This window comes from Delphinapterus leucas, chromosome 2 (genome assembly GCF_059928025.1).
Source record: "Delphinapterus leucas isolate spDelLeu-1000000601 "Yukka" chromosome 2, BTC_Dleu_Yukka2, whole genome shotgun sequence".
NCBI lineage: Eukaryota > Metazoa > Chordata > Mammalia > Artiodactyla > Monodontidae > Delphinapterus > Delphinapterus leucas.
Genome location: NC_143130.1, coordinates 141,468,853 through 141,492,755, shown reverse-complemented (window position 1 = coordinate 141,492,755; position 23,903 = coordinate 141,468,853). Strand labels below are relative to the sequence as shown.

At 41.7% G+C, this 23,903-nt stretch overlaps 1 protein-coding gene across 1 annotated transcript in view; it reads right to left on the bottom strand.

The window, feature by feature from the left end:
* Positions 1–4,073: 4,073 nt before the first annotated feature.
* SLC38A6 (solute carrier family 38 member 6) overlaps positions 4,074–23,903 on the bottom strand; it is a 92,519-nt gene continuing 72,689 nt past the window's right edge. Inside the window, 1 exon segment of the mRNA XM_022570441.3 lies at positions 4,074–23,815. Coding sequence (XP_022426149.2) covers positions 23,735–23,815 — 81 coding nt within the window. The 3' untranslated portion in view covers positions 4,074–23,734.

Sequence of the window (23,903 nt, the reverse complement as noted above, 5' to 3'; positions counted from 1 at the left end):
GCCCTCATATGGGCCCTGCCCTTCCAGGGTTGATGACACTGTGAGGGATTCTCCAATAAACTGCTATCAGTTATTCCCTTAAGCAGCCAATAAGTGTTCTAGAAATTGTATGAAATTCCTAGAAATCTGATATGTCCTGGTGTAATGTTGTTATTGCCTTAACGTGTTGTATGTCACAGAAATAACCAAATTTCCTTGTCAATTCCATTATAATGCACTCTCATCAAATCTTTAACCATGAGAATTAGAGATTTTTTTTTTTATCATTTACAGACACTTATTGTTTTACTCTGATGCTTTTGCAAAACTGAGATTCAAGAAAAAGATCCTACCAGGTACCCTTGATCCCTGACACCACTGCCAAATTACAAGGTGTTGAACCTTGGGTGCATATTTCACAACTGAAGAAGGCTCCACCTGACATCTGGTTGTGCCCAAATGCTGGAGACCTCAAGACCTCAAACTGATTCAGAAGAGAAATAGCTGACCTCAAGGTAGACTGCTTCCTCCCAAGACGTCAGATCTACAATGTTTCTTTCTAGTCCACCTTCCTTCTCTATCTTTTTCCCAATTCTTACTCCATGAAGGTCTTTATGATGTTTTTGTCTACCTTTTCTCTTGCTCTGGCCTGGAAAGGTAATGCATAGGTCAGAACATGTCAAAGGAGGGAGTAATCCAACCTCCAAACAACAGCTGGATTTGCCACGATGTCAGTGATGCTGTTGTTCTGCCTGTAACAAACTTCTCCCTAATTTCCAATGCCTGTTTTTCTGGAACAAACACAGCCCTCTTTCTATCATGCCAGGCTCTGTAACCATGGGGACCCATTAACCTGCCTCCGGCTTACAACCTAAACCCAGGAACCCTGCATCCAGGCTCTGTAAGAAGAAAGGGACACAAGGCAAGGCTAACCAGAATAAAACCTCCTGGGCGTCTGCAGACATTTCAATTTTACTGGTCTCCATGGCTGTCACCTTTCCAGCCCCGAGCCACAGCTTCAAATGGGAATTACCAGGAGCAATTTATGAGTCAAAAGTCTCTTCCTTTGGCAGATCCCTACTCCCCTGGCTAGGAGTAATTCCAAATGAAGTTATGATCAGAAACCTCTCCTTAACTCTCAAAGATATTTCAGAATCTGCTGCTAAAGCAAGAGCTGCGCAACAAAAATCTCTAGACTCTCTGGCCAAAGTTGTTCTTAATAATAGCATAGCCCTTGATTATCTTTTAGCTGACCAAGGAAGTGTTTGTGCTGCACTTGAACTGACGCTTCTAGGGAAGTTGATACTCAACTACATAAGATCACTGAACAAGACATTGGCTTAAGAAAGTGACTCCTTCAACAGGGTCTTTCTTTGACTTATTTGATTCCAATTGGTTTGGGTCTTGGGGACCATAGCTCCGAAGTGTCCTCCAGACACTGGGAATTATCCTACTTGTAATAATCATAGCGGTCTCCGTGGTGCACTGTAGTCTCTCAGAAGCTTTAAATGCATGTTCACAGCTGCTAACCACCAACCAAATGATCTCCTTATGTACAGAACATCAGAAAAGGAACAAAGAGAATGACCAACTTAAAGACTGTGAACATGACATCATGACCTGTAAATACCACACAGAGATTCATCAAAACTATAAGAATTCCAGAGTAGTTGCTGGGAGGAGCACTGATGCCTTAAAATTGTCATCATAGCTCTCAGACTAAAAGTCTAATCAATAGAATTGTTAAAAACCAAACAACAGGCCCCAAATGGAGTCACACTAAGCCCCATGTCACCAAGCCGACACTTGATTACATTTTGGCCTCTCCCAGAAATGGAATCTTAAACCAGTCAATCGGGAATCCCCTGATCAGCGGGCTTCCCTGGTGGCGCAGTGGTTGAGAGTCCGCCTGCCGATGCAGGGGACACGGGTTCGTGCCCCGGTCCGGGAAGATCCCACATGCCGCGGAGCAGCTGGGCCCGTGAGCCATGGCCGCTGAGCCTGTGCGTCTGGAGCCTGTGCTCCGCGGTGGGAGACGCCACGGCAGTGAGAGGCCCGCATTACCCCCCCACCGCCCCCAAAAAAAGGAATCACCTGATCATCACTAGTCAGGACATCTGCCTGATAGACCCGTGCCATCCTCTAAAGGAAAGTCACCTTCCAGTAGTCAACCAGCTTTCTTGCCTGATACAACGTCCTTGTGCCTACAGCTCCTGGGAGCTCCTTTTTATCTACTGGACTGGTTGTTGCCCAATTCATGAATCACTGGATAAAGTCAATAGGACCTTTAAAGTTCACTCAGTTAAATTTTGGATTTTTAACATGTGTACCATAAGGACCTTACAGCAGGATATTGCCAATCTCCTCCCACCCAACATGTGTACTCTTATTATACATTTTACATTTTGTACACTCATAATACATCGCTACTGTTTTTTTCTCTTGACAATCATGTATCTTTTAGAGCAATTTAAAATTTTACGTGTATTTTACCTGCTTTGATTCAAATTCCAGCTCGTTTCCATCTTGCATCGCATTCCTCCCACCTGAAGAATTTCAACGTTTCTTGTAGAGCCCATCTGCCAGCAATAAAGTCTCAGTTCTCCTTTTCAGAATTCTTACCCCTTCGTTAGGGTGCAGGGGTTTTGTTTTTGTTCTCTTGTTTCCTTCCCCCAGGTTTGCCGGCGCTCTGAGGGAAACAGTGTTTTGCCCTTTCTCCAGCAGATTAGGCTTTCTTGCTCCAGAAGGGAGACAGCGGAGGGGTTCGGTGGGGCTTCGCGGCCCTCTGCAGGGGCTGTGTTTCCCTCCTCCAGACCTGCACTACTGAGGGAGTCTTTCTCAGGACTTTGGCCAGTCTTTTGGGTGAGTGCCCAATGGGCTCCACGGAGAAAAGTCTTGGAGAAGACGCAAACCCCCTCTATACCTGTAGTCCCCGGCGGCTTCATGCTCCCTCTCTAGCCCACGCGGATTCTCCACCAATTCTTTATGGACTCCAGGTGAATTCTGTTGGCTGCATCTGCTCCCCGGGTTAGCACAGGCTTGTGTTCCGTGCTTCCCCACAGGCCCACATCGATCCTTAGATTTCAGGCGAGGTGATCACCCTGGGACCTCAGCTTTCTGATGGATCCCGAAAAAGTAGTAAACTTGCATTCTGTCTGAAGTTTATACATAACAGTGGGCGTGACACTCCTAGATCTCTGCGTCTTGAGCTTTTTATTCTCTTTTCACCTGGCTAACCCACAGGGCCATGTCATACCTCAGTATGTTTTCCTTCCCCACAAGCATGCCTTAGTGAAGCCACAGCTGATGAGAATTGAACGGCCATAAGAATACACTAACAAGAAGGTGCTCCTGTCACCCTGAAGTCGGCTCTACTTCGTGGTGAGCCAGCGGTCCAACTGAGGGGGAAGCCTGAGTCTTGTCCCATGCTGGGAAAGGCCAGTAGAGGGTCCAGCTGGCAGAGGAGGCAACAAGGATGTGAGAAGCTACCTGGACCCCTTTGCTTTCCAGGCCCCGACTCAGTATCCAGAGCCTGTCCGTCCCCTCACAGTTGCAATCTGGGAGGCTGGGACCTGCCGCATTCTAGCAGCATCCCCGTGTGTGATGTCACGATCTCCCTCTTCGCAGCTGCGGGGGGCAGCAAAGACCGTTTCAGCTTTTGCAGGTGAAGATAATATGGGTGAGAGCCTCATTTACTAGAAATAGCAAGCAGGGCCCTGGAGGCGCTCTGCTCCTGCTCTACACTGTGTACCTTTCTAGGTGTCTGAGCTGCTCTGGCCTCCAGCTGGTTCATTTGACTTCACTCCCCAACAAAAAGCAGGGGGGCATGGGGCTTCCCTGGTGGCGCAGTGGTTGAGAGTCCGCCTGCCGATGCAGGGGACGCGGGTTCGTGCCCTGGTCTAGGAAGATTCCACATGCCGCGGAGCGGCTGGGCCCGTGAGCCATGGCGGCTGAGCCTGCGCGTCCGGAGCCTGTGCTCCACAATGGGAGAGGCCATAACAGTGAAAGGCCCGCGTACTGCAAAAAAAAAAAAAAAAAAGCAGGGGCAAGGTGAAGAGATGCACACATCCACCTGTTGTACATATGAGGTCTGTATCCATGTGGAATAAAAGTTTATTTCTTTCTTTTTAATGAAGGGCTAGTAGGGAGCTGCTGAGCAAATAGCAGCGCCTCCCCCTAGACTATGCTCAGGGCCATCTTAGCAGAAATCATCATTCTCTTGCCTTCAAAGATGGCAATGTTTTGTGCACATTCATCAGTGAAAGTGCTTACAGATATACTACAGGAGGGCACTCTGGTTCTTTGTAGGGTTCTCTCAGTTAGTTCACATTTTCACCCAATACTCATCTCTAGATACTCCCAGAGTGGTAGCTTTTGTCATCTCTTGCTTTACAGATAGTATAAATGAAGCTCATAGGGAAGGACTAACCCCAAATCATTTAGCCCTGAAGCAGAGGAAATATCTTGGAGTAGCACTAGATTACCCAGGTGGGCTCACATGATGGGGGGAGGGGGGGACACCTTTAAGTGGGAGCTGCCTTCAATGGGGTACTTCCTTGCTTTTGACACTAAGTCTTCCTGCTGGAGTCAAGCTTGTATGTCACTCAGAGACCCAGAAAGAAACAGATGACATGCTCAAAAGGAAAGTTTAGTAAAGGGACTTGTACAATATAATAAGCAAAGTTTAAGGAAATCACCAAGGGATAGTGAAGTACCCTCAGGGCTAGTGTATTAGTTTGCTAGGGCTGCGGTAACAAAACACCACAGACTGTGTGGCTTGAACAACAGACATTTATTTGCTCATGGTTCTGGAGGCTAGAAGACCAAGATCAAGGTGTTGTAGGTTTGATTTCTTCTGAGGCCTCTCTCCTTGGCTTGCAGGCTATCTTCTCACTATGGCCTCACATGGTCTTTCCTCTGTACGTGTGCACGCCTGGTGTCTCTTTGTGTGTCCAAATTTTCTCTTCTTATAAGGACACCAGTCAGATTGTATTAGGGCCCAGTCCAATGGCCCCATTTTAACTTAATCACCCTTTAAAGAGCCTACCTCCAAATACAGTTACATTCTGAGGTACTGGGGGTTAGGGCTTCAACACATGAATCTGAGGGGACACAAGTTAGCCCATAACAGCTAGTAACAATGGAGGGGGCAGCTATTACCACACTACAACTGAAGAGGCAAGAGGAGGGGGAGGTTACCAGAAACCAGACGTTGGCAAAAATGGCTATGTGGAGAGGGCCCCCTGACAGGAGTTGTGCGTTTGGTAGAGAGGTGCAGCCAACGGTAGCCTAGTAGGGAGGGAGTCGGGGGGAATATAAACCCTGACATCACTGTTCTTTCCTCTCTGAGCTCCCACTGGTGCCTTTCTCTGGCTGAATCCAATGGGAAGCCAGAGGCAAAGGAACCTATTGACACAGTCCTGTGGGGTCAGCCTCCAAAGCTTAGAGCTGCGTGGGAAGGGGTAGAGGAGCAAGTACAAGATACTCAGTATGGCTTGCAAACTGAACACTAAATCCTGCTCTGAAGCCATGATGGCTTATGACAGGGGCATTCAATTGCCTAATTTTTTAATTAATCTGGGTATGTTCAAGAACCCTGAAGAACACCACTGTGTCTGTAGGGTCATTCTGAGGAGACATTTCCTAAGAAAACACTCTTCAGAGACATCTTCCCTAGGCTTGAGGTCAGGAGTGTCATCCACATTGCTCAAGTATCAGCAGAGAAGGGTCAGGTGGGACCTGCGTTTCCACCCTGTCCTCGGAGCCCTTTCCAGCCAGAGTCTAGCTGTGCTCGTGGGTACATGCCATCATGCCTCTAGGCCTTTGTCCACGCTGCCCCCTCTGCCTGGAGTGCCCTTCACTCTCCTTTTCACTGACCCTTACTCACCCTTGAAGAGCAGGACTAAAGGACATTCTCTGAACTTCCTATAAGGTAAGGAGACTCTTACTGGAGATGTAATAAGCAGACCAGTTTTCTGTTGGAGGACAGTAACAAGTGATAGGGGTGATTATACAAAGATCTCAACATTTTAATATGTTTTAGGTAGGAAAGTATCTTAGGTGAGGGTGGAGGAGGGCTGGTATCCCTCCACCCATCTGAGTATATCCCGGGAAGCACTGTGCTAGGAGGTTAGGGGATGTGGAAAAGCAGAAGTGATGGTCCCTGCTCGGCAGGCAACAGAGACAACACACACACATGTGAGGCATTAGACAACCCTACTGTGCACTCCTCTAGCATTTCCCTGAGGCACAGACTGTCTCTCCCGTGTTAGTGCACTAAGTGCTACAGGCAGTGTAGCACCACTACATAGAATGTATCCTACTCCAGTGGTTCAGAACCTGGGCTCTGGAATCAGTCTTCCATCCGGACTCTTACCGGCGCTGACACGGGACACATTATTTAATCTTGCTGAAGCTATTTCATCATCTGAACAATGGAAATAGTAGTGCCTTCTCATAAGATTGATGTGAGGGTGAAATGAGCTAGTAGCACAAATTAAGTACTCAGTAATTGTTAGTTGTCTCATTTTATTGACAAAAGTACTTGGGCATTCAGGTGAGAAATCACTGTGGGCTGGGGGGCCAGGAAAGGCTTCACGGGACATGAATTAAGCCTGGGAAGGTGGGCCTGGAATTTATATGGATGGTGAGCAGAAGGATGGGTAATATAACAACCCCAAATACTGGCCAAACAAGAGTAATTCCTACTGCCTCTGGGCTTAGGCCTTGTCTAACTTAGTTTAGCTTCTATTCTTCAATCAAGCCTAGCACCTCAGGCAAACACCCCCTCCCCAGCCCCTGCTCAAAACCTCCATGATTTGCTACATGCCCTGTGGCCCTTTTATTCCATCCCAAGGCTCCAGAGTTGCAGCTCTGCAAACCAGCATGATTAGCCACCACTGTTAGCTTCCCATTCAGCATATAAATCTAGTGCCTGGGATTACCTCATGCCAGAAAACCGAAATCCAAGTCAGATGGTTAAGGCATTAATAGCAGTGAGTGTTGTAAAGACTCAACAGTGTGAACCTTCCCAAGATGAACCATCCTGACCTCCCTTGCGCTGACAATGCGTGTGTGACATCATGTGTAAATGAGCCTTAAATTTGAACCAGGTGCCGAGAGCTGTCTGGCGTCTCCTGGCTGCTGTATTAACCACTAACATGCACGGGGGGATTCTGAGGCAGTAAAATGGAGCGACGCCGATGGCAGTGACCAGCGCCGGGCGCAGCAGCTGCAGCAGGGAACATTCAAGTCACGCCCACCCTGTTGAGCCCAGGCCCCCGGGCCCTGTAAGGCCGATTTCCGGAGGGCTGGGAAGCCTGGGGAATTTGGCTGGCTTCACTCAGCGACAAGAGCTCCTCCATGCAAATCAAACTACTCTGACTTGCTTCCCAGACTTGATTCTGAGCTCTTTTTTGATTTGCATCCATGAGGTGGGACTCTGAAGCTCGGTCTGGAGCGGCAGTTGGTGACAGTCAAAGCCGATGCATGCAGGGACAAGCAGTCGAAGACATATTTTTGGAGGGCGCAACTGCCAGGGAAGAGAGCCAGCCCCAAATCCCTAAGTGCTATGGTTTCTACCAGGCTGGCATCTGGAGATAAAAATATACCTCTGTCCATCGGGCATCACAAATTCCCTCATCTGGGCCTCTCCCCACAGCAGGTCAGATGACAAACAGGCTCTAGAGAACACTAAATAAAATGTGGAGGGATGGAATTAGGTGTGTATGTGGTGCGGGGTGTCCCTACCATTGTTAGTCATAGGTATGAGAGAACAGGTGGAGGGTAACATGAGTCAGGAAGAAATTAAGCCTAGATGAAAAGGAGGTTTTTTTGTTTTTTTTTTGGTGTTACGCGGGCCTCTCACTGCTGCAGCCTCTCCCGTTGCAGAGCACAGGTTTCGGACGCACAGGCTCAGCGGCCACGGCTCACGGGCCCAGCCGCTCCGCGGCACGCGGGACCCTCCCGGACCGGGGCACGAACCCGCGTCCCCTGCATCGGCAGGCGGACTCTCAACCACTGCGCCGCCAGGGAAGCCCAAAAAGGAGGTTGTTTTTTTTTTTAATGCTTACTCTTCATGATGCCCAGTCCCAGGTTATCAACAGCATGGCCGTGTTAATAGCCTATATTCTGATCATCACTAGCAGGCCCACAGAGACCGGAGACAGTGAGGATAGGAAGGAGGCACGGGAAGGGATTCTTGGTGGGAACTGTCCTAGAAGCTTTACACATGCTGGCGAAAGGAAGCTGGAGCCAAAGAGAGGTGAAAACCCACAGTCCATGGATTCCATGGGACTTCAGCTCCAAAGAAATCCCTTGTTGTTCAGGGCAAGCTCTTACACCACCGGCGCTCACCAAGGGCATTGTACCTCCTGTGAAGCTGGGTGCGGTGGGGTAGGCAGGGGCGGCAGGTCCTGGGTGGAGGGTGGAAAGGGGCTGGTAGGTGTCGTATCTTTCATAAAGGCTGTTACTGTGTGCTTAGACATAAATATACAAGAATTTGTGTATTTTGTAATTCAAAGAAATTAAATGTAGCACGAAGATGTTGGGGATGGATTTCCTGAATAATGGAGCAAACGGGGTTACAGTCTCAGAAGTCCTTCCAGAGGAGGTGAAGGTTCAGTAAGTTTTTGTTTTTATGTTTCCTTTTTTTAAATAAACCTTTACTGGAGTATAATTGCTTTACAATACTGTGTTAGCTTCTGTTGTACACCAAGGTGAATCAGCCGTATGCATACACATGTCCCCATATCCCCTCCCTCTTGAGCCTCCCTCCCACCCTCCCTAACCCACCCCTCTAGGTCATCGCAAAGCACCGAGCTGATCCCCCTGTGCTATGCGGCTGCTGCCCACTAGCTATCTATTTCATAGTGTATACATGTTGATGCTACTCTCACTTCACCCCAGCTTCCCCCCTCCCACCCCATGTTCTCAAGTCCATTCTCTATGTCTACATCTTTATTCCTGCCCTGCAACTAGGTTCATCAGTACAATTCCCCGCCCCCCCTCCTTTGAGGAAGAGGAGGAGCTTTGGAGAAGAAAAAGAATACAGCATGAATGTCTTGTGCAAAAATGTGGAGGCAGGAACTCATGGGGAGTCCCTTAAGATGCCAGAGGTCTTAACAGGATCTGAGGGCAGGAAGGATTTCCCCAAACTCCATTCCTCAAGCACCCTGGAGCCAAGACTTTGGAACAAATAAGCACAGGGTTTTTTTGTTTTTTGCGGGCCTCTCACTGTTGCGGCCTCTCCCGTTGCGGAGCACAGGCTCCGGACGCGCAGGCTCAGCGGCCATGGCTCACGTGTCCAGCCACTCCGCGGCATGTGGGATCTTCCCGGACCGGGGCACGAACCCGTGTCCCCTGCATCGGCAGGCGGACTCTCAACCACTGTGCCACCGGGGAAGCCCAAGCACAGGTTTTTAGATGACTAGCCCTTAAAGGCTGAAAGTACTTCTTTTCATAAAGCTTTTGGAAGATGATGTTGACAGTTAATGCAGAGGCAATTAATGTTTTTCTATCACCATTTTGGATCATGCCTTGCTCAAAAACGCCTTCATCCAAGACTCTACCTTTTCTTTGATGGAAAGTCCAAAATCGGCTTAGCTTTTGGCATTCTCTACAACCAGGATCCTACCCTTCAGCTTTATTTCTCAAACTGCCATTACATCTTTGCTCCTGGCAAAATTTTAACCTGTCATTTTCAAAATATTTTTACCTTTCATTTTCTTGTATGTTTGTTAGTATTTTCTAGTAGGAATGCCTTCTTCCCATTCTCCATTGGTGATCCTGCGATTTTACTCAGCTGTTACTTCCTCCACACAATCTTCCCCACTCACCCAGAGGGCAGTGAGCGCCCATTCCTATGAAGTTGTCCAGCAGAGCTTTTCTTGTTCATATTACTCACCAAGCTATGTCACTCTTTCAACAAGCACCCGCTGATGCTCTAGTGTGCACATGGCAGGCACTATGGCCAAATCCTGTCCTTCAGGATATTACAATCCTGCTAAACTCCAGCAGTGGTTTATCAATTAAAGAACAAATATTATACATACTGGACAATGTCATATAGCTATGCAATAGGCAAAATCTTCCACTCACAAATCAGGTTGCAAATGGAATTCAAGAAATTTCTCTCACCAGAATAAAGTTCTACATAGCTAGAGTATGGCTCTCTGAGTTACTGAAAGCAAGTTTCTTTTTTGTTTTACTATATACAAGTGACAACATTGTGAAATGTTTAAGTAACTGAACCTGGGAGTGATTAGACATCTTTTGGAGGATTTGACTGAATAGAAAAAAATCTGGGAAAACCCTTTTTACATTGACATTAAAATGCATGAATGCAACTCTATTTAGTCTGCTTAGCTAATAAGTTGAGAACTATTCTGGGTGAGTGAAAACAAAGAATCTATTTGAATGCAAACGAATGACAAATCTTTAGATAGAGACATGGGGCGTCCCCAAGTATTTTGCTTCCCTGTGAAATGTAAATATTATCATGGTATAATCATTACTGATTGACTTTCGATATGACATACAAACCTATGAAGTCTTACAGTAGAAATGCTGTTTTTTCCCTAAATCCTGAAATCTTGGCAAAATTTGTAAGCCAGGAATCAGTTATCCAGATATTTTTCCCTTCCAAAGTTTAGGATCAGCAATTTTGGAAGAGAAAGTCAAGTAAGTCATTAATTTATTTTTGTAAGCAAGATCGCTTTTTATATATATTTCCTTCCGAATATAAGATAACTGAAGTTGGTGAGCATTAGAGGTGCAGAAATCTTTACTGAATTTTTGAATATAGACTTCGGTTATTTAGACCAGTAGTTTTCAAATGTTGATCCATGAGAAAGTTTTCATGGTCCTTGATGAGAAAAATAAGGAATATATGGCAATCTTTTAACAAATCTAGATCTATTGAATTTAAAGGATTGTATTTTATTATAACATGACTTTCTTTTTTATGTTAAAGGATGGTGATGAATGGCGGCAAGGTTTTTTTAATGTCCTTGACCGATTTGCAAAATAAAAAGTTGGCAAGCTGATGAATGTCCCCAAGTTGATTTTGAAGTTCTAAGGATTCAGAAGAAATCCAGTTTTAGCAACAATGAATTAGAGTGCTGATGGTCCGAGCTATATTTGGATTTTTAAAAATTGTATTTGTAGAGTCATATAACACAGAAATGGATTTCTGACTGTTTTTCAAGGGATCCAAGATTTCTCAAAGTCTGACTGACGAATACTGGAACACGGAACTTTCCTTTGCCTAGAATTTCCTCCGAAATACTTCACAACAATGCTTCGGCAACAGACCATGACTCAGAGGACACACAGTGGGCCCAAATGCTGTCAGGCTGGTGTGCAAAACAGACTTAGACTTACATGCAACATTTTAAATGAATCAAAGCAGCCTTCAACACAGTCAGTATTGACTATATATCTACTATGAGCAGAACCTTTTTGTGGGAAAAACTCCAGCAGTTGTTTGTACTTAACTATTAGCATGATAGTTAAGTACACAGGTTTTATAGGAAAATTTAAGTGTATATTCTGGACGTGTGACCTTGGACAAGTCACTTAACTTCATAACCTCGCTAAACTTTAATGTCTAACATATTAAATGGGGGAATATAACTGTACCTACCTCAGATCACATGAGGTAACATGCTTGGCATGGTGCCTGGTCCATACATATAAGGGCTTGCTCATCATTACCATTTTACTTTATGGGACTGACAACCTTCCATTCGTTTAACACACCAAACTCTCTCTCAGATTTGAACAGAGAACTGAGTAGGAGAACTAGGGAACTCTAAAAAATGGTCTTCATTCTTTCCCCACAGGAATGCCCTTCCCTAGGGGCCCTACTTCCTTTGATTCCTACTATCACCATCCAGTTAGAAGTGAAGTTAAGGGGTTCTAATTCCAAACACAGAACACCTTAGGTTTATATAAGGCAAGTGCTGGGAGCCCAGTCTCTGAACCACCAAGCTTGGTTCTAGAGAACCTGGGATGATGACTCCAAGGGCAAGTGTTAGGAAGTGTAGAGCTGTCACAACCCCTGAGATCCACATCTTTAAAGGTTTGGTCGTTTGTCTTTTAAAAAGAGGCATTTCACTACAAGTACGATGGATGACCAATCAAGAATGAACCTGTAAGTCAATGAAATGACACTTTATTGCCACTGAGATGTCAACTAAAGTTGCCTGCGCTTTGAGAGGCAGGCTAAGTTGGTTCAACCACATTCTCATAGGAGGACAGTCTCACAGACCTTCTGATGTCCCCAAGGACTCTGGAAGGAAGCAGTGACTTGTATGTTTTCTGCTCATCTCTGGCTCTGAAGTGTACTTTTTTGGAGGTTTCTGGATCACGTGGCTGGCACATGTGCTACTCCTGTTCTGCCCCCTGTGGCTCCAGAGAAGGGTTAACACACACACTAGCCTGCTCACACAAGGCATGTTTGTGTATCACTGACTTTTATTGGTTTCAGGAGATGGAGGCAGGCAAATTAAAACTGAATATTAGACGTTTATGCTCGGAAAATTCTTCTTAGCCGCTTTTCCTCACAGTCTCTAGACTCCCACCACGGGCTCAACACCCACTGCCCTTTTCCCTCTGCTTCTCAACTCCTAAGTCCACATTCTTTTTATGCAGAGTACGTTAGCTATTACTTTCACTTCTCCTCCTGCCAACTCATTCTCCTAGGGGCTCACTTTTTTTCTTTTTTTTTAAATTAAAGTGAAATTCACATAATATAAAACTAACCATTTTAAAGTATGAAATTCACAGGGCTTTAGTACCCTCACATTGTTGTGAAACTGTACAGGGTCTCACCTTTCATCCTCAAATGACCTATCAAGATATTTTCCTAAACAAAGACATTAAAGATATTTCCCTTACTAAGAGAAATTCTGGTGTCAGCTCCCCACTTCCCTTTTTTCCTCCATGGATACAAGTCTTTTGGCATTTGAGGAAAAGATGCCAGATGCCATCAAACAGCCTCTTATCCTTTTGGAGAAAGGGATATAATTTGTAAAAAAAAAAAAAAAAAAAACAAAAGTTGTGAAACGTTTAAAATAGACCTGTTCAGAAATTGTGCCATTTGCAGAGACATGGATGGGCTTAGAGACTGTCATATAGAGTGAAGTAAGTCAGAAAGAGAAAAACAAATACTGCATATTAATGCATATATGTGGAATCTAGAAAAATGATACAGATGAACTTATTTGCAAAGCAGAAATAGAGACACAGACGTAGAGAACAAATGTATGGATACCAAGGGGGGGAGGGGAAGGTGGGAGGAATTGGGAGATTGGGTTTGACATATATACACTACTATGTATAAAATAGGTAACTAATGAGAACCTGCTGTATAGCACAGGGAACTCTACTCAGTGCTCTGTGGTGACCTAAATGGGAAGGAAGTCCAAAAAAGAGGGGATATATGTATGTGTATAGCTGATTCAGTTTGCTGTACAACAAAAACTGACATAACATTGTAAAGCAACTATACTCCAATAAAAATTATTAAAAAATAAAATAAAATAGATTTGTTCATAAAAGGTGATACTTATAAAACTAATTTTCAGCTTTGTTTACTACTCAACGGAATATCAGCAACTTACTTGCAAACCATTCAGCAAATATATATATATAATACAGACAAAATGAACAAATGTTAAATTTTAGTGGTTGGTACATGGACATATTATTCCAACTTATACATATGTTTGACATTTTTCATAATAAAAAGTTGGTTGGGTAAAACTCATGGAGTAGAGCTTTTTTGTTTAGATATTTTATAGTATATGGAATAAAAATTTGTTATCTACTAAGTTTTAGGACATGTTTGATGTCAGCTACAGTCCTTATGCTGAACTATTCAAATTAACCAAACCTGTTAGCAGATCTAAGGACTGGTTGATCTTTCTGAGACAATGATAACAGAGAATCCTGGAAGAGCAACAGCAATGGACAGCACCTCTCCTAAGAATGTCACACACAGGTCACCTCCTCTCCTAGGAATAGTACACACGTAAAGTGGACAACTCTCACATGGCATTCATCAGAGCCATAAGAAAACTTCCTCAACACACAATGAAGTAAGATTTAACAAATATTTGCTGAGCAGCAATTAAGTGAACCTATGGTGTTAAATGTTGTATACGTGCTAAAATTTACAGGACGTGGTTCCTGCCATTGGGCTAATTATGACTGGACCAGAGAAAGAAGGTGTTTAAATGTGAAAGGCTAAGTAACACCCCAAATTTAAAGAGCAATTACTACATTGTTGGTGGGAATATAAATTAGTAAAACCTTCGATGGAGGGCAATTTAGTAATATCCATCAAAATTAGAAATGGACACACATACCCTTAGACTCAGAATTCCAGTTAAATGCGTAGAAATTTATCCCACAGACATACTCATATATGTGTTAAATTATGTATGTATAAAGATAATAATTGAAGCATTATATAAAACAGCAAAATTAAAAAAAAATTTTAAACCCTAAATATGCATCGATAGGAAACTGGTTAATTAACTTATGGCACATGCATTAACTTATGGTACTCACTTCTGGGTATTTATCCAAAAGAAATGAAAGAGATATTTGCATTACCATATTCACTACAGCATTAACCACAAGAGCCAAGAGGTGGAAACAATTTAAATATCCACTGACAGATGAATGGATAAAAAATCGTGGTACTTACACATGATGGAGTATTATTCAGCCTTTAAAAAGGAAATCTTGCCATATGTTACAACATGGATGAAACTTGAAGATATTATGCTAATTTTAACAAGCCAATCACAAAAGGACAAATATGTTTCCATTGTATGAGGCAGCTAAAGTGGTCAAGCTCATTGAAGCAGAAAGTAAAATGGTGGTTGTTAGGCTGGGAGGGGGGAAAATGGGAGTTTTTGTTCCATGGGCATAGAGTTTTAGTCATGCAAGATACAAAGTTCTAGAGATCTGCTGTATAGCAATGTACATACAATTAACCATAGTACTGTATAATTAAAAGTTTGTTAAGAGGGGAGGTTTCCTATTAGGTTTTTTTAAAAAACTACAATTTAAATAAATAAATGCATATATATATGTTTATATATCTCTAAGTGAAAAAAAGTCAAGGTGCAGAGAACTGCAGGTAGTATGCCAACATTTGTGTGTGTGCTGGTATGCATGTGTGTATTCTATATAAACGAATGGTTAAATAGGTTTGGAATATATTTGAAAGGATACAAAAACTTGTAAGAGTGGTTGCTTTCAGGAAGGAAAACTGGAAGCTGGGCAGAAGTAGGAGGGAAGCAATTTTGTAAGTTTTGAATTTGTACCATGTGCACATTACCTATGAAAACAGAAAATATATTACAAGATACTAATGATCTATACCAAAAGAATCATATAAATAATAAGGGGTGGGTTGGGTGGAGAATGAAGTATTTAAAAGGTGGGATTTGAGCTGGGTCTTGAAGAACGGAAAGAATCTGGACTGACAAAGGAGAGCAATAAGGACATTCTGGGTATATATGTGGAAGTCAGAGTGGGGAGAAGGACAGTGGAGGTAAAAGTGTGGAAGTAGGGTAATGAAAGGCAAATCAAGTGCCAGATAGCGAAACATTCGGTGTATAGTAGAAGGTAAGTAAGAAAAAGATGAAATACAGTTGAGTAGATGCGGGAGGGGAATGTGGAATTAACGTGTTGGGTAACAGGGAACCACTATAGGCTCTTGAGCAGGGAAATCATATTGCCAAACCAGAATTCCAAGGAGATAAGTAGACAGCAACAGATGAAATGGACTGGAAGACACACATCTGTTAGCAGGCTGACGTGGCATTTCAGTGGTTGCCCATTACAATCATCTGAGAAGCTTTTTTTTTTAATTTTTAAAATAGATATTAATGCCCAGGTCCATTTAATTGGTTTGGGGTGGAGCCTGGACATTGTCATTTTTTAAAACTCCCCAAGTGATTCTAAAGAGCTACCTGGGTTGAGAATCACTGCAACAATCCACGCACAAAGAGATGAAGGCTCAGATTCAGGTGCTGGCAGAACGTTGGGGATAGGATGAAAGCAAATCTAGGAGACATTTCAAAGGAAGAACTGATACGGTGACAGACTGGAGATGAGTGAAAAGATATATAGTCTGTTAGATTACTTTATGTATTCATTCAACACATATTTATTAAGCCAATCCCAAGTGCTAGGTACCATTCTAGGGTCTAAGGGTTTGGTGATGAACAAGACAGATGACTCCCAGTCCTTAAGAAACTTGCAGTCTAGTGGACACAGACAACAAACAAACATGCAGGTCTAACAGGGTAAAGTTAAAGCATGACTGTATGTTGGGGGCAGCTTGTTTATATTAGACTGTCAGGGAAGACCTGTCTGAGCGGGTGATATTTGAGCTGAGGCTTGATGAAGAGGAGCCAGGCTTGCAAAGGTCTTTGAAGAGAATGGTCTAACTAGGGAAAACGCTTAGCACATGGGAACAAGCTTGGTGTGTTCAAGGGACAGACAGGCCTGTGTGCTGGAGAAGAGTGAAAGAGAGATACTAGGTGAGGCCAGAGAAATGAGTAGGTACAGATGAAAGAGAACCTCGTAGGCCATGGCACAGAGAGATGGGAAGCCATGGGAGGAAATTAAGCAGGGCAGTGACATGATCTGATTTACATTTTTAAACAACTACTTTGGCTGCGCTGTGGAAAGAGATTGCAGGTGGCAGGGATGAAAGCAAAAAAACCAGCTGGGAGGTTAGATTGAAACAGTGGGGCCACTGACAGACATGGGAAAACTGTGGAGGGGGACAGATTTGAACATGTTGAGTTTGAGGTTACTGTGTGGCATCCAAGCAGAAATGTCCAAGAGCAACTAGAAATATGAAGAATAGGTGAGAATTTAGGTTATACCTACTAACTTGGGAGCTTCTTCCAGGGGCTCTGAAGAAAAGCAGGTTGGATTACACTACAGGAATAGAACAACTTCACCGAGAGAGATTAATAATGACTTGGAAGAAAGGTTTCTAGTGGTGGGTCGGAGGGCTCTATAGTTAGTCTTGTGTCACTGAACTTTTTCATCTGTGAATGGGATGAAGAAATGGCAGGACAATGAAGAATGCCAAAAAGCAGGGAACAATACCTGATGTACTAGAATCAAGATTCAAAAAAGATCTCACCTGCTGGAAGGACGAGCTGAAGCTAACAAGATGATATTTTACAGATATATAGATGGATAACAGGTGTGTGTGTGTGTGTGTGTACATGAATATATGTATGTACATGTGTCTGTGTGACCTGGAGCTTTTGTTGACCACATACTTTATAAGCCTAAAGTGTAATGACGTGAAAAAGCTGATGTAAAATAAGAGTATGTTGATAATATTTATTACAAAACTTCAAAGATTATTTTCTGGGACAGAATACATCAGTAGTGAAAACAAACCACATTAATCAGGATTATTTCTAGAACACTATTTTCTGATCAGGCTGCTGACTAGGTGGCGAAAGCAGAGAAGGGAGAAGGGATACGTGGTTTGGACAGCATGTGATCTGAGGAACAATCATGTAATGAAACTGTAGGTATATTCAATTCAGGGTTTAACAGAGAATTTGAGCTTTTCCCAAACATCATATAATCTAACTTAAAGACACAAAGTATATTTCCCCTGGTTAAGAGAAAACTCAGTCTTCAAACATTGAAGGTCTTCAGAGAATTAAAGTAGCTTGTCCAAAATTAGACAGAAAGCAGTAGACTTGGGATTTGAACACAAGTAAGTTTGACTCCAATATCTTTAATATACGTATGTGTATATGTGTATATATATCTGTGTATATAGAGATACATATAAATGAAATATGTATAATTTTTCCTTTGAGTTAATCAGTTTCACTTATCAAGTCTATCTGAAAAGGTTCAGTCAGAAAAATCCAAGTTGTAGCTAAGCTTTTTTTCAGGCAAGAAGTGTGCCTTATTTACCTTCACACCTTTAGGACAATCAAGACTGTTTAGCTGTTTGCTCGGTGAACTAGCCAGCCCCCTTGCTGGTGCTGTGTATCAGTGCACTGATCAACACGAGATAAAACACATACACATTCAAACAAGTGGGAAGCATTTCTCTGCATGTCTTTTTTCTTTATAGCATTTCAAATTACAACGCCTTTTAATCCATCTGTCTTTTTTCCCCCTGGCAACTCAATTTCCCTCTCCACCATTTACTTTGTCCCATAGGCAAATAAACCTCTCACTCCTACCTGTCCACCTGGCCATCAGCCAAGATGAGCCTTCCTGCTCCTCGTGCTCATCCTGATTGACAGCCTGGCAAACTAGGACAGTGGATCATGATAGCAAAAATGTACATCAGATTGTTTAGAAGGGGTGAGAAACAAAGAATTCTGATTGCAATGAGGAAACCACATCCACAATAACTTATCCTTCATCAAAATTTTCTTTTCCCATTTTTCCTACCTCATTATGGAAAGGCTATATATAGGAGGGTTATGGTAAAAAGATGAATAAAGTATGTGTTTAAATTAGAAAAGCTAATTTCTCATTCTATAGAAGGTTCTGAGTTCTTAGACCAAAAATTACGATACCTAAAATTCAGGCAGAGTAATTTGCAGGAAACAAAGTATGTTTCCAATAGGGTTAATTCTAACACAGCCACAGAGTACTGTCAATATGCCAAGAAGGAAAACAGGTTAAAATTAATGGTTTGGGTCCCTCTGTTTCCAGCATCTATTTCCCATCTCTATATACCATACTGGCAGTGTCACCAGTGGAGACAGCCCCAATGGAAACACTCTCCACACCTAGCTCCCCACAGATTCTCTAGTAACCTGATCCTGCAAATACACAGGGCAGAGGATGCACAAGAGAAAAATCTGTTTACCTTAAAAAGACATCTTCCACTTTCATTAACATCTCATACAGTGCTCACCATTTTATTTGTGCTCACATAACCTTATTCCTAGGCTCTAAAATGAATCATTTCAGGGTCAAATGGTTATAGCCCTTCCACCAATGGCAGGGAAATTCATATTTCATATACAAATGGTACTGATGCAAAGGATACCCTAAGAAAGAAGTGAATCTTTCCCAACTGATCTGTGCTCACTTCACCCACCACTGCTTACCCCCAAAAAATGGGGGAGAAAAAAATTCTTAAAGGTGGATGCTTTATATGTAGGCGAATATAGAACATGAGATTCTGCAAAGATGAAAATGTTTTTAGCAGCACACGAAGGCCAATGATTAGCTCATAACCCATCTAAAGGCATGTGTAAGGTTTACCTGAAAATGGATGGTTTATTTCTGCTTTTCCATTGGTGAATATACCAGGGTACTAAGCTTAAATTTAAAAGGTGCCGGATAAGCTGGGACAAAGTGAGAGAGTGGCATGGACATATATACACTACCAAATGTAAAATAGATAGCTAGTGGGAAGCAGCCACAAGGCACAGGGAGATCAGCTCGGTGCTTTGTGACCACCTAGAGGGGTGGGATAGGGAGGGTGGGAGGGAGATGCAAGACGGAGGGGATATGGGGATATATACATACATATAGCTGATTCACTTTGTTATACAGCAGAAACTAACACAACATTGTAAAGCAATTATATGCCAATAAAGATGTTAAAAAAAAAAAAGATAGGTAGATTGAAAAAGCCTAGGTGGTAAAGCAGTTTTAAGAGGCTTAAAAATATCTAATTTATCTTAAAATTTTTTGTAATATCGATTCTAACCGATTCTCTCTTTAAGAAATTATTTCTCATAGAATATAAGTTTTGCACTATAGTCAATAGTTTCTGTTCTTACTATAAAACATTCACATATGAGTAGTACAGCTGTACAATTAGTAGGCTTCTCGTACATTTTAATATAGCAGCCAATTCAAACTCATTTATTAACATTATTAAAATGATTTTAAATTAAGCATAGGTAACTTTGGTTTAAATAAAGGGCATACATGGTGGTTACATTTATTTTCAATTATGTAGTAATTCTGGAACTTAGGCACTGTGTCTGTACAATTTGTATTTTCTTATTATAATAGATTTCATCCCACTTGGCATACAGAGAAAATAGAATTTTCTATAGACTGGAGTAACTCCCTAGAAGCCTGTTTTGGATTCATAGAATATTTGGTTTAGGCAGAAAGAAAATACACACAACATGTTCATTTGAAAATGACTAGTCACACTTGGTATTGCTCTAAAGGTAAATATAATCAAGATATAAAGACATTTCTGGACCCGATTATTTTATTAAAATGTATAATCTTCTGTGATGTGTTTCTTCTGGTTCATACTATTATATAATAATTTTACTTAAAAATAAAAATGTTTTTCTTTTATTAAAAAAAGAAAAAGTGCCATGGTAGGAAGAAACACTAGAGTACAGAAGCAAACAAAGCCAGAGAGGTTGGGCTGACCTGGTAACTTGCTACCCATCAAACGCCAGTTAGGAATTTCCAGAGAGTAGAGAATCTATGCTACTTACAAGGCTTCAATTCTAAACCTAAATTGTGCTGAATTTCAGAATCTCCTTCTAGATGGAAAAGAAAAAACAACAACAAAGGTTTCCAGACCTCGGGTGTTTAAAGGGCCTTCACACAGTAAATCAACCTACTGCTGTCCTTGTTTTCTCCACAGCCAGACTGAAATAATACAGTGTCAGCAGAGGTGTGAATTACCTCCATTCACCTTAATGGAGTGTTAACTTCAAAGGCTTGTTTTAACCATTTAAATGCTAAGCTCATGAGTAACATTCTGTTAAAAAAAAAAGTACAATTTAAACATTCACCCTCAACATATGAAAGTAATTTATATTCTCAGCACTTCATCTTCTAATTTAGCAAACAAGTCTCCAAGTGTTAGAAAAATATAGATTTTGTGCTTTACTTAGTTTTATTTTAAATAGTTATTACCTAATAAATTATGAACATTAAGCCCACAATAAGAAGGCCTGTATTTCCCAGGAAAAATGCTGAGGAGTACTTGAACAAGGTTTTATTCGAAATCCTGATGAAGGGGGCACTGCTTTTACCAGTCATCTTACTAGCTTCCTCCAAACTCATAGGGAAAGTTATGACTCCAAACAGGCAACTAGATAAGGCAGAATATTAAAGTAAAATAAAAATAAACACCTCTCCAAATAATTTCTTTTGATATTAACTAAGTTTCATGCAGCGTTCAATAGGTTTGCCAAACCTCCCATGATCCCATCCCACGAGCAGGTGACAAATGTATTAATTGATGCCCACCTGTCATCACACTTAACATCTGCCCCAGGAGGCATCCTTGCATCTGTTGCAGATTTAGGGCTATTTTGGTATTAGGAGTTAGATTTATTTTAGCAGCTGAACACCTATTTGTATTTGGATCTATAATTTCCCATAGAAATGTGGGAAAGCACTAAAAAGAATGCACATGGGGCCAGTTCTCCTGTGAGTGAAGGCTAGAAAACGATTCTAAACATATTAGTTGTGCAAGATGGAAGATGAAGAAATTCCATGTCCTTGTCTGAAAGCAACTTCATTTTACAGGTCTAGATGAAAGGATGGGGAAAAAAAGGGGATAAACATCTAATTTATTAAGAGCGCCTATTTTGGTCGGCCCCTAATTTATGCAAGGTCATTTAATCCTCTCAACACAACCCTGTATAATTGGTATTAACTCCATTTAATACCTATGTGAAAGTAGAGGTTTAGAGAGGTTAAGTGGTTTGCCTAAATTCACTGAGATTTTCATCTAAGTCTTTCTAACCCCCAAACCTGGACCTTTTCCATTACACTATGCTGATCTCAAGTTGCCAAAGAGGAAACTTAACTCAGTTGTCAATTTTTCAGCCCATTTCCTAAGTGGGAAGCAAGGGGGCACCAGCAAAAGTGTGCATTTCCATACATGCAAATTGGCACTTTGCATGTAATTCTCTACTTTACATGTGTGCAGGGGTAGGATTACATTTTTACTGATACACCCTGGCTTTGGTAGGCTGCTAACAAGGTGCCCTTTACAAGAATACTCCCTGGGGCAGTAGGGGAGGGAGGCACCTAGCTCCTGGTTTCCAACCAGGAATAAGCCACATCAATGCGAAGACTGGAACGATCTATAACCTCCAAACAAAGTATGATATAAATCATCAATATTTGTCTCTGTTCGCCAAGTAGAAAGTCACATGTTTTAGTGACAAATGAGAAAGCTCAGAGAACTTTCAAATCCACAGCCAGTCATCACAGCTCTATCTCATACTGCACGACAGAGGAAAATCACAAAAGTTTCTTAGGATTTGGAGTCAGGGCAAAATACCAAGTGAAATAATCCAACAGTTTTGTTATTGGTGACTGATGTTGACATTAACCTACGAACTAAAATTCAATTTTGTATATAAACAATATACTGATTTCTTTAAAAACAAAAAATTGTCTCAATATATTTAATAACATTAAAAACTTCTTTGTGAAAGATGTTGTTAAGAGAATGAAAAGGCAACTCACAGACTGGGAGAAAATCTTTGTGAAACACATATCTGATAAAGGATTGGTGTCTAAAATATACAAAGAATGCTTAAAACTCAACAATGTAAAAACAGCTCAATTTTAAAAATCTGAACCTCACCATAGAACATATACAGATGGCAAATAAACATGTGAAAAGATGCTCAACATCATATGTCAATAGGGAAATACAAATTAAAACAACGAGATACAACTGCACACCCATTAGAATGGTGAAAATCCCAAACACTGACAACACCCAATGTCGGCAAGGATGTGGAACAACAGGAACTCTCACCCATTGCTGGCAGGACTGCAAAATGTTACAGCCACTTTGGAAGGCAGTTGGGCAGTTTCTTATAAGACTAAATATTCTACCATACCATGCAGCAATTGCTAAAAAATAGTCTTTGGTATTAACCCAAATAAGCTGAAAATTTCTGTCCACACAAAAGTCTGCATACAAATGTTTGTAGCAGCTTTATTCACAAATGCCAAAATTTGGAAGCAAACAAGAGGTCATTCAACAGGTGAATGGAAAAACAAACTGTGGTACAGCCATACAATGGAATACTGTCAGTGAAACAAACTGTGGTACATCCATACAATGGAATATTGTCAGTGATTAAAAAAAAAGAGCTATCAAGCTATGAAAAGACACGGAGGAAACTTAAACGCACATTGCTAAGTGAAAGGTTAGATACTATATGATTCCACCAAATGACATTTTAGAAAAGGCTCATGGGGAATGCTCATGGCGTTTATGGAGACAGTAAAAAGATCAGTGGTTGCATCAAAAGTGAACCCTACTGTAAACTATGAACTTCAGTTAATAGTAATGTATCAAAGTTGGCTCATCAAGTATAACAAATGTACTTCACTAATGCAAGATGTTAGTAATGTGGGACACTATGGGTGTGCTGGAATGAGGGAATATATGAGAACTCTCTGTACTTTCTGTTCAATTATTTCTGTAAACATTAAAACTACCCTAAAAAATAAAGTCTGTTAATTAAAAAAAAAACCACAAACAAAAGATGCTCAACATATTTAAGAGCATTCTGAGTTTCTTATTTTGATTAAAACTGCTATGTCTACTTTCCCCTACCGACTCCTGTTTTGTTCCGCTTTTCTGTCAATGTTTGCAAAACTGTTAGGCCATATAAAGAGGATTCATCCAAGGTGCCTTCCAGAATAATTCCTTTTTGCATTTGGAGGTAAATTATTCAGCAAAAGACGTGGGAAAATATTTCTTTCACTTATTAATCCAATTAAAAATAATGAGTGCTAAACTAAAATTACCAACCAAAATACCAAAGATGAGCAAAACAAACGCCTGTGGAAATAAGGAAAAAAGATAAAGAACAATTAGAGCATTATTTTAAACCTTCACGTGCTCCAATAATGTACATTATAGTTCAAAA